At 37.7% G+C, this 12,236-nt stretch overlaps 1 protein-coding gene across 2 annotated transcripts in view; it reads right to left on the bottom strand.

Moving 5' to 3' along the window:
- The window catches only part of LOC140232539 (probable ATP-dependent RNA helicase DDX27), a 72,086-nt gene that overhangs the window by 18,643 nt on the left and 41,207 nt on the right, over positions 1-12,236 (bottom strand). For both annotated transcript variants that reach the window (XM_072312636.1, XM_072312637.1), the window contains exons 8-11: positions 5,647-5,746; positions 3,976-4,117; positions 2,637-2,773; positions 73-171 (exon numbers count right to left, since the gene is read on the bottom strand). In XM_072312636.1, coding sequence (XP_072168737.1) covers positions 73-171; positions 2,637-2,773; positions 3,976-4,117; positions 5,647-5,746 — 478 coding nt within the window. The remainder of the gene's footprint in view (positions 1-72; positions 172-2,636; positions 2,774-3,975; positions 4,118-5,646; positions 5,747-12,236) is intronic.

Genomic DNA, 12,236 nt, shown 5'->3' with positions numbered 1-12,236 from the left:
ATGTCCTTTCACACATGACATTTGTCATGTGACACTGCCTAAGATTAAAAAAATTAGGAGTGGAATGCATACTGTCTTCACTCCTTCGATATCCAGACCCCTAGCTGCTAGATCGGTTGCGACCAACACATCAACTTCTTCTTCCTTGAACAGACGCAACATTTCCATTCGCTGTCAGAGACAAAAAGAAAAAGAAACAAAAAGTAGGAAAGCAGCAAATTGATTGTTGAATTGGCACTGATGCAACACACACTCTGTTTAAAGAGAAAGGAGAGCAAACTACTTTACAGCCCTATTTGGCTTTTTTTACAAGAAATTTCACAAAATTTTACCACACTCAATTTGGTGGATTCAAAACTTACATGTGTACCAACAGCAGGTCAAAATGGGCAACACTATTCTGTGCATGAGAGTATACGCAACACTTTCTTAATACACATCTGGCCCTAGTACACATAACTGTATTAGTTAACTTTTGGAGGTTTGCAGATTGCATGACAAAGTTCCACATTAAGCCATCAGTCACTGAAACGCCAAAACCTCCCATCCATTAAAAAAAAAAAAAATAGCTTTATGCTTTACCATTTTTCTTTTGCTTTCATACAGAATATAATGATAATTATGCAATTTGAAAGGGATCAAAATTCAACAAAAGTACGTCAGAATTATTTCTGTGACACACCATTCTCTTGGTAAAATCTTAGTAGGCTTTAAAATAAACATAAAGTTTTCATAGTGTATAATAGACACAGATTAACATGTAGAGAGGCATTTTACATCATTTAGAAAGTTGTCGAAATGAGAGTAATATTGCTGTATCTTCCAGAGAGCATAGGCCATTATGTACAGAATCTTCAGTTGCTAAAGGGTTAAAGAGGGCACACATGAATTTGTGCAAGTGTAACATTATTTGGAATTTTTATTCAATGATGAGACCAAATGTTGCTACGACGACTGGTATATGCATCTGCTATATTACATTATTTTCCCCAACAGATCTGCAGCACATCTTGCCAATGTCCGCGATTTCCAACGACAGGCAAATAACCACTATCATGTAAGTATACCACTGGCTAACTGGTGAATTCTTTGTTAATATGCAATAGACACATTAATCATGCTACTGTGTAGACCCGAGCCAGGTAATCCTAATAATTAGGCAGGAAATTAACTTCTGTAAGACTTTTATTGTGGGTGCATGCAGACGGGTATGTCTAAATCCATTCAATTGGCAATTAAATGACCTGTATGTCTCCCAATTTCCTATATGACTGTCCTTGTCCCTTTGTCTTGCAATAACTGAAGTATCATTATGCCATGGATTTCCTCGACTCTTCTCTTTATTTCCAATCCCTCTATTAGCAGCAGCAGAAGCAACTAGATATGTCGCTATGGCGACTGGTATATGCCTCTGCCATATTACATTATTTTCCCAATAGATCTACAGCACATTTTGCCAATGCAAGATGATTCCAATGAATGGGAAACAACAACTAACTGATGATATCAATACACCAATGTTCATGTCAATACCTTGAGACACTTTCAAATTATGGGAAAAAATAATAAAATGTCAGCATTTTAAATTGACCTTTGACCAAATGGCTCAACTAGAAAATTGTTGTATGGAAATGCATGTACATTGTATATACCAAGTTTAATCAAGTGTATATAAATACGTTGAGTCATTTCCATGGTATGAAGAAAATAGTCTATCATCAGCACTGAAAAGTAAAATTGTAGCATTTTAACCTGACATTTGACCCTTGAACTTTGAACTCATCATTACAAACCTTCCCAAGAGAATCATAGTCAGGCAATGCATATAAGTGCACTAAGTTTCATAAAAATAACTTGAGCTATTTCTGAGACATTGAGAAAAAAGTGATGATCTAGCATTTTCATCGACCTTTCCCCTTTGACCTCATAGAACAAAACTTTTCATAGAGGATCTATATCTGGTATTACGTGTATACAGGAAGTTTCATGAAAATACCTGTAGGCATTGCAAAGATATAAAAGAATAAGTGAAATGTTAGAATTTGACCTAAATCTTGACCTTAGACCTCAACCATGTGTGCCCAGTTAAGTTGATAATTTCTGACATGAAAAGGCAAAACAAAACAAATAAAATAAAACAAATGCAACAAGACCCACAAAACTAATATATCCGCTTCAATGTGGCATGAGACATACTGCGTATAGGTTGAACACAACACACAAGTGTATTTAAAGGGATGAGATAGTCTTGGTTGAGATGGTGCACCAGGTTTTTAACTTTCTTGAAAGATAATGAGAAACCACAAAAAACAAAAATGGTCCGAAGATAAGATGTGAACCACCTCTTAGTAGGACCACTTTCTGTTGGGATATTTCAGCCATTTCAAAACTGATTTTCATCAAATAAACTTTGAATTCCTCTTAGAATTGTATTATGCTCTTTCATTTTTCATAAGTACAAGTTTCTCATAATCTCACAAAAAACCAAAAAAATAAAGAAATAAAACTAAAGCCCCATCTCAGCCAAAGCTGGGTACAATTCCCACAAACTTGTGACTCTCTCTTTCCTATGGCTGGTCAGCCATGTTGGGAAGTGTATTGACCTCTGGCTGCAGGATGAGGAACAGCTGACCTACCTTGACCTGTGACAGGTTGCCATGGAGCTCGGCGACCTTGATGCCCAGAAGGCCAAGGATGATGTGCAGGCGATGGGCCTGCTTCTTGGTCTGCACAAACACCATGCAGTGGTCGTGGAAATTCCGGAAACAGAGGGCTGCAGAGATGCCGGATGTCGAAGTTGCATTGGGTTCGCATGAAAGGGGGAAGAGATCGGTGGGTGATTAGTGACTTTATTTTTGGCTTCTTTTCTATACTAATCCTGAGGTTCCCAGTATAATCATTTTTCTTGACTGTGTGTTTAGTAGTCCCTTGAAGAGTGGTTTGTACTATTGGGTTCATATTTGCTTGCTTGTGTGTGTGTGTGTGTGTGCGTGTGTGTGTGTGTACGTGTGTGTATTGGTAAGAAGAGGTGAGAGAGTTCTGTTCTATAATCTAATTACTTTCATTCTGAGTTCTTGTGTGTTATTTTTCTCGCTTACTAACTCTAATTTTAATGCTCCGGGCAACTGAAATGCCAACTGCATGACAGTCCCTGCCACGAAGACAAGTTTCTAAAAATCGCTTTTTACAGAGGTGAAAAAAAAAACCAACAAACCAAAACACAAAAACAAAATCTGCAGAGAGTATCCTGATGCCTTCCTCACAAGAAGATCACTTCTGAAAAGACGTCTCTTGCTTTAGCTCTCTGTGAGCGAAGGTCAGTTGCTTGACGTGTAATCGATTAGACCAAATGTACGGCAGACAAAATATACTGATTTCCACATTATCATGGCTAAGAAAAAGCCGAGATCAGTGAATAAGCTCCATATGAACAGCTATGTCTGTTACATGACTGAACTTTATTATAGATAAAAGAAAACATGCTGCTTACGATAGTACATCTATGAATTAAAATATTTTCCTACAAAACTTTTCCCCTCAACTTACATATCTATAGACAAACTTGAATGCCAATATATTGCACATACTACACTGTTAACTCTCAGAAAAATCAGAACGAAAGTACTAGTAAAAATCACACACACAGAATATCGCCTTAGTCCATCAAAATAACAACAACAGCAAATTAATTAGCAGCAGTTATGCTGGAAACGTACAAAGATTTACTTTTATGAGGCAAACAACAGAAATATGCATAATGCATCTAGATGCTGAAAGCCACAGCAAAAGAAATGCAGATTCAAGTATGTATCAATTACCACGTGTGGCTTTTTTGCCGCCCTGGCATCTTTGAAGGAACCCAATTCTGAGAAAACCGGAAAGCAATTAAGCCTGCAAAACTGCCCTGTGCCAGAGCCAGTGTGATCCCCCCTACTATAATTTACATACAAATACCACAAGCTGCTATAATCTCACCCGATACGATGGCCTCTCTGTCGCCCTCTCGGCTGGCCCGAATGCGGACGAATTCCTGCTGCAGATTGTAGGCCACGTCTGTGTTCTCATTGACAAAGATCCTCACCGGGTTTTTCAGCGAGACCATGGCAAGGTCCTTGACCTGTACGGTTGACCACAAAGAGTAGAGAATATGGGGGGGGGGGAGCCAAAAAAAATAAATCATATCATGGAAAATTTGTCCTAGCACTGCTTCAAACCTGATGATTCATACAATGGGACCATATTCTACACAGAAACTTATTTCTACTGTCTATTACAAAAAAAGGGAAGAAAAACGAATCATTGCCTTTGCTTAACCAGTTGAGGGCAGGCTGATTTTGCTACCACACGCATTTCCCATAGACCCCGGCCCGAGTATACTCGGGACTAGTCTTAAATGGGTTAATCAGAATAAGAGATAATTGTAATCCCTGGTAACAAAGCACAATGTTCACAACTTTTCCTTCTTTATGTGAAGTTGCCATATTCAAGGCTGGCTATTCAAATGTACTTGAGGAGAAAATGATTAGACATACATGTATGGTTAGGGTTCACAGTTGATCTTCTTTATGGTAGAAAAAGGTTGATGACAATTTGACAAGCATCATGTCAGATAGTGGTTTCCAGATAAAAGCTGCTATCAATAATAGGTCATTGCTCTCTAATGATTATCTTACAGAGCAGTACAGTCAACCTTGCCAAAGTCAAATCTATTTGGACTGAAGAAAAAGCTTTGTCTTACAGAAAATTAAACTTATGAGGGATTAAAATCAATAGAATATAAAGAGAAGAGGACTTACAGGGAGGTTAAACTTGGGCAATTATTTGACTTTTGATATGCAAGATCAACTTGGGCAAAGTTGACTGTATTTCAAACATATCAAGCCAAAGTTATTCACATCTCCATTTTCCTTATGAAAGGAAAACAAGAAGGCAACTTCTTTGGGTATATCATTCAAATTTCTCTATCATTCAGTGGACTCTTGAAGAACTAAATGACAATATCATTCAGACACGACAGCAAGTATAATGCTCTTTTCAAATTTTGCAAAAAAAAAACTGCAGCCTGAGCATTCAGTCTGCTAGAAAATAAAGCAGCTACAAACTTTGCCATCCCTGACTACAGGTTCACAAAACAGCTTCAAAACTTGAAATCCACACCTAAGCAAATGTAGGATAACACATAAAATCTACATAATCTGAATTTAAAAACCCCCCTTGAGAATCAGTTCTTCTATGTCATGACTATCACTAAAGAGAGACAAACTATCACTAATCAGAAATGAAACTATATATATGCCCTGAAGTTGATTTATCACTTTGAAAGGAAGTTACATGTAAACATGCCTAATCTGGAAGATCTCCTTCTCTTTGCTCATTATCATCATTATCATTTGTTTTTTTTTTTTTTTTTAAAGGGGGGGGGGGGGAGGATGTTATCTCTTACGTCACCATCACCATCTATGATCACCATAAATGCAGCACTTGGACGGCAAAATCCCTTTTCCTCTGTCCCTCCCCCCTCCCCCAAATCCATTTGAATGGAAGGAACCCTCATTTTTAAAAGCATTCATGATTAAGCATGGATTCTTCCATTCTTCTCTTTGTGGGGGGTATCAACGGGTGAACAAGGTTGAGGGAAGTTCTCACCTGATCCGTCATTGTGGCTGAGAAGAGCATGGTCTGCCTCGTCACAGAGCACATCCGGATGATTTCCTTCATCTGCTCCTCAAAGTACTCATCAAGCATCCTGGAGGAAGGGAAGGGGGTGGGGACGGGGTGGGGACGGGGTGGGGACGGAGAGGGGGAGGGGGAGGGGAGGAAGGAAGGGGAGTGTGATGGGAAGAAGATAACAATCACTATGATAAAAATGCAAATTTGAGAGCAAATTGTATCTTTGGTAAGTGTGAGCTTGCATCACAGCACCAACAATCAACAAAAAGAAATGCCACATGAAATTTTTTTCTACATATAAATGAAGAGTTAAATAAGCAACACAGATGCAATCTTTTTGGTATGGATGAGTCAAAGGAAACCAATGACTCAATCTTTATTGTGTGTATTATACACGAACTGGAAAGTCAAGGGCAACTGCTATGAAGGGATTATCATATCAACCTAATTTATACATACAAATTTCATACACTCCCTCAAGTCATGGTTACTGCACTGAAAAAGCTGCTGCTGCTTGTTTGTGAATAAACCTAAACTTTGACTCTTTGCATTGATAGACTGTCATGCTTTCACTGAAACATTTCATTTCACCATGGATGTTGTTATCTACTTGACTGCCACAAAGTCAGAGCATTACGGAAAGGGAGTGGGGGATATGTGGTGTACACCTATCCTTATATAAATGTGGGTCGATGTGTATGTCTGCATTTTATGAAAAATTGACAAGTGTCATTGTAGACATATTCATCCATGTTTCACTGTACAAGACAAACACATGTCTATAAATGGCTTTTGCATAATTGTATGTTGCTGCATAAGCCATATATACAATCGTAGGCCTACTGGGTAAATGAATTTCACAGGGTTTTTATTTTTGCACATTTCATGTGTTGAATGCTGTTCCCAAATTTAATAACGTGAAAATTAAGATAAAAAAAGTAGAAATGTTGCACTACTAAATGTGACTGGTATGCTGCCGCTTTTTCGCATCTTTTTCCCAGAAGGTTTACAGAATGTTTGGCCAAAGTGAGATAATAGTTTAGCATGAGCGGCAAATCACTATCTGTATACATCAATTTTCCTTAACACTTTTAGCCATTTTCAAAATATAGTCAAAACAGGGTAATTTTAGCATTTTCTCTTGACCTTTCACTCTATGGCCCAACTCTTTCTCTACACAGCCATTGTCTAGTCACATAGTGTACACAAGTTTACTTAAATGCTCACATTCAATATTCATAAGTCATTTCTAAGGTACATCTCTGTATGGAGAAAATAGCTTAATTTCATATTAAAAGAAGCATATTTCACATTTTAACCTGACCTTTGACCCTTGACATCCAACCTCATGACCTAAAGACCTCCCAAGAGACTCACTGCCAAGCAGTACATGTAGGTACTATAAAGTTTCAGGAGGATATCTACAGCAATTTCCAAGATATGGAAAGAAAAAGTAAAATTTTAGCATTTTCACTTGACCATTGACCCCATAGTCCTAAACTTTATTTAGAAATTCTTTACCTAGTAATGCATGCATACAAATGTACAAGGTTTCATGAAAATACCTCCTAGAATAATTGTAGAGATAGCGGGGAAAATGGTGAAATTTTAGGATTCATCCTTGACTTATGTGGGTGACCTTTGAACTTGAGAGTGATAATAGTTGAATAGTTGAAGAATTGATAAGCTCAGCTTCGTCTACTAAAAAATACATATGCCAAGTTTCATTTGGGTGCCTAGGTTATGCTGTCAACAAAATCTACAACAGATGGACAGAGGGACGGACAGACAACCTGATAACATTTAGTGCCTTCGGCGACACTTCATGGCGGAGGCAAAAAAAGCAGCAAAAGAGAAGCCACACAAGCATCATAATGGAGATGAGTAAAAAGAAGGAAGAAGATGCCTGACATGCTTCGAAGACAATAAGTGTCCAGAAATACATCCCGTGACTCTGTGCAATTCTGATGGGACTGAACAGAAAAAGCATAGTGAGTTGTATATCATATGATAATCATCAGATTCAACAAGCAAGACACTGTTTCAGGCAAGAATCTCCAATTCATAGACTCCAGTCATTACCTCCTCAAATTTTGCTACAACTTTAGCCCGTTGAGAATGGACTGATTTTGCTACAACATGCATTTCCCATAGACGCCTGCGTGAGTATTATTCACTGGTGCTGAGACATTGCATTTTTTTTTTTATTGTTTTCCCCTCCAAACCCCAGAAGAATCCTCTACTCTGGATGTAAACAGGTTTTGAAGGTAGTGACTTTGTTGTGATGCTATTCTGAGTACAAACATCAAAGAAACTTGCTTCGTGTGCTAAATATGGCATGCTTTGGTCAGCAGGAAATGTAGAAACCTGACCCCATTTCTTCCTCTTTCCTTGTAGGAATTTAAATTTAGCGCACGATTTTGATCGCGCAGACAAAAATAGACCGAACGCATCAAACGGCATGGCATTGATCTTAACTGAGAGAAGCCATAATTGACAGAATGCATGCATTTGAAAACAATAAAAACAATCGTGAGAGAGCAATTTACAATTCTCAGGCCATTTCAACAGGCATGTAATAATGCAACTGGACAGCACAGCTGTTGAATAAGAACCTATAGTGGACATCAAAACTCATCTCCCGAATTTTGGCTCTGAAGGAGGATTGTAGTGTCAATTATTTTCCTGATACAGTCAATTATTTTCCTGATATACCCACATCATCCAGTAATTCTCCATTTCCGCCACTCTCAGTGCCTATAACTCAGCTACAACTACACCTTTCAAGTCCATTTCAAAGCTAAGACTGAATTCCATCTTTATGGAAATCTGGTCTGCAAATATCAAGCTATTCATCACCATGGCCAATCTCAATCAACAACAAAGATTGATGTGTTACTGCTATTGTGATTTGTTTTTTTATGTTTTTCATTTTCAAACAAAACCTCTTTTTCTTTTCTTTTTTATAAGACACGTAGTTGTCACTTGAATTAATCTCATTTGCCAGCTTTTCACAGGCAGCTTTGATTGATAGTTTACTGATATTTGCACACTTACCATTTTTATTACATCATTTTTTTTTCTCAGACTTGCAAAGTTTTACTGCTATGATTTGCTATGATTTGCACTGGTCTCTGTTATATGTAACCTTTGCCCTTGGGATGGCTTCCAGATTGGGCATTGATGAGAAAACTTACAAGAACGATATCATCGCAATGATGTACACAGTAGACAAAGCCGACTCATACTGTATGTGTAAAATGTAGAAACATTCAAGGCATGAAACTTTCGTGAATTGGAGGCGATGTCCATTTTTGCAACATGAAACTTTCCCCACATCGCCTCTGGTACTAAATTTGACAGTCAAACTCGTACGAAGTTTGCAAAAGTTTCAAGGACGTGAATATTTCTGGTATATTAATCTCACAATACAGTTGGTTGTGTTTGGTCCACAGTATTACTGATTGATTGACTTTATTTCATCATGGATAAAAACCTGCTTTCAGCTCTTAGCTGGTTTTCAGCAAGGCCATGAACATTAATACAAAGCGTGTGTTTACATACAGGTTTACAATGAATCAAATATAATCAGAAATGTGTAACATGAACAGTCTATACAATGAACAAAAGAAATCAAAATGAGAACTGAGGAAAAGACTTATACAGAAATATACAAAGATTTGAACAATGGACGATCATTATATCACAATGCAAACAGATTAAGAGGTTTCAAAATGGTGGATGAGCGTTTAACAAGACAAGAGGGGTGAAATGAATTGACAGATCTATCTGGTGAGCAAATATTTGAATGTACAGAATTAGCACTTGGATATAAATTGAATATAAATTGTTGCAATCATACAGCTCTTTCCTTTATTTTTGTTATAAATAATTTGATATCACTAATTGTCCTAGGACGAATCTTAGCTTTCATGCGCTTAGAGCCACACATCAACAGAATGCTCCTTAAAAAAACCCCCAAACAAACAAAGTCATGAAGATCAAACACATATTGAAATCACATTATATCCAAAAAGAGATATCTGCAGCATTTGAGAAACAAGGTGATATTTACAATGGCTGAAAATATATTTTCCCCCCAAAGTACAGCCAGCTTTAACTTTTCATCAGTGTCATTTCAGGGTAATAATTCTTATCTAATATCTATCCTTATCATCATATTTGAAAACCACCATATATTTCTAAAGTTAGAGCCAAAATATGTTATTTCTACCCCCAAGTTCGATGACCTTTACCATTCAATCACAAATAGAAGATATTCATAATGAATCATTTGTTCTCCGTGGCTGCTACAGAAAGCGATATGAAAGCTAGTACGCAAGCAACCGCTGGCTCCCCTTCCAAAGGACTAAGGACAGAGGATAAAGTGCCTTGCCTACGGGGGCACAAACGCTGCAGCCAGTCAATTTGGGGCAAATTATTTGATGCCATAGGGCCCCAATTTTTCTCTCTTTCTCTTCTTTCTTTAAAACAACAACAACAACAGCCAGGGAGCTCAAACTAGGGACTTTGTGATTGATAGTGTGAAGTCTTGTCAACTGAGACACAAGAACTCCTTATACACTCTCATCTGGTCACGATATATCACCTTGGGTAGCAAACCCAAGTCACCAGTGAAAAAAATTACAATTTGAACTTTCTTTCTTACAAATGTTGTTATGTGTAATTCACAAGGTCTGGGAGAGAGAAGGACAAACAGGCAACTCGAACACACCATTTCTCCACCATCCTTTGGGCCTGAGGCACAGGATGGAAATACTAACTCTTGCAAGCTTTTCAATTCCAGGTAATGCTTTCGTAATGCGTCACCTGATATGACATACACCGAAACGTATCAAGTGATCCTATGCATCTACAATTAGGCTTCAGCTTTGTCAAAGCCCCATCGCCATAGCAACTGCAAGAAGGTCGCTACAAAGATGGAGTCAAGCCACTAGTGTGAGGCAAGCCTCGGCAAGAGGGCCACTGGAAACTCATCCAAATTTCTCGACTTACAGTTACAAATACATTCTGTGAATTACCAAATTTCGCCATCATACAATGTACATCAATTGGTAGCAAGAAATCACAACCAATCAGCAGTGTCCAGTTTGAAGAAGCTTTAGTTGCATCATGCATGTCATACTGCTGGCTGATTGGCGACTGTTGCAATTCCAACGACTAACTGAATTACTCCAGTGACAGAAATGTTCAGTAGGAATGGTGCACTTTATGAGCTTCCTCCCAGCTCATTTATGATTTTCATGATTCTCTGATCTCAAAAGGCCCTTGTGCTGGCATGTTTGGCCTCGCCTGGCTTCGCCTGCCATTGCGGACATTAAAATTAGCATGTGGGCATTAAAATTAGCATGTGGCCTTTGACAAAGGCTAGTCTAGAGCAGGACCAAAAAAGAATTATAAATAATTATAGACCCAAGTGCAATGTATCTCAGATGCTTAAATCTCATTTCATCACTTATCAAGCCTCCCTGGTAATTCATGTCAAGAACATTTATGAAATAAATAGTTTGTTGTGGAATTATACCATTTTCATTCCTCTTAACATCATTGAAGCCAACTACGCTCACTGGAATCATTGAGTCCTGCCATCCAATGGATGACTCTGGTCTTGTTGACACAGATCAATGTGTCAATTTTGAATATCAAAAAGATACAGAACATGTGAAATTGTATACACATCTTCATCCAAACCTCTTTGGCCCCCTTTTCAGAGACCACATGTGATTACCATCATTAACTGATTGATTGATTGATATATTACTTCTTCTGTGACTTTCAAATAATAAACATACTCTGAAATACAGTAATTTTTCATTTGACGGAGGCATTTTTTTATGGGTCAGAAGTTTGACATAAGTCCAAGATACCTTATGAACAAAGAAAAGAAAATCAAATGAAGAAAAATATTACCAATGTTAAGAAAATTAACACTTCAATTGTGTACTACTATTACCATACACATTTTCCCCCATTCTACACTATTCAGACATTTGATCTGAAGGTGGCATTAATCAGATCACATTGTGAAACCAGCTGGAACAGCAGTAAAATAAACATAAAAATTTTCTTAGAAATTTCAAAAGTTATACAAATCTAAAAAAAGGCATAATGTAAAATTTCCAAAAACTTACCGTTGCAAATACTGACTATTCCCACTGCTTGGACAAATAACTCTCACAATGAGTATAATGGGGGGGGGGGGGGGGGGAGTTAAACTATTCTAACCAGAAAACTTTAAATGTATTTGGTGACAACCACTGAGACATTTAACCAGGGCTGCCTATCTTGTCTGTTCAAATCCTCTCAGGCATCAGGGAATTATTTTCTAACTCTCATTTGATTAGCAATTTCAGCTGAAGAACAATATTTCAAATGGTATCCTGAACACTTCTATGGAAGAAAACTGCTCCACAAAAGTTAGTTTGTGCAGCAGTGGTGCAAAAATGCATAGCAAATTGTGATGCGATACCAGGAAAATTATTCCCTGGGTACCACTTGTGAGAAACATACATCAAAGACATAAATCATAAAAATGCTTCAAAAGA

The sequence above is a fragment of the Diadema setosum genome, chromosome 9 (assembly GCF_964275005.1).
Source record: "Diadema setosum chromosome 9, eeDiaSeto1, whole genome shotgun sequence".
Classification (NCBI taxonomy): Eukaryota; Metazoa; Echinodermata; class Echinoidea; order Diadematoida; family Diadematidae; genus Diadema; species Diadema setosum.
Note: the sequence above shows the minus strand (reverse complement) of the source record. Positions and strands in the feature narration are given on the sequence as shown.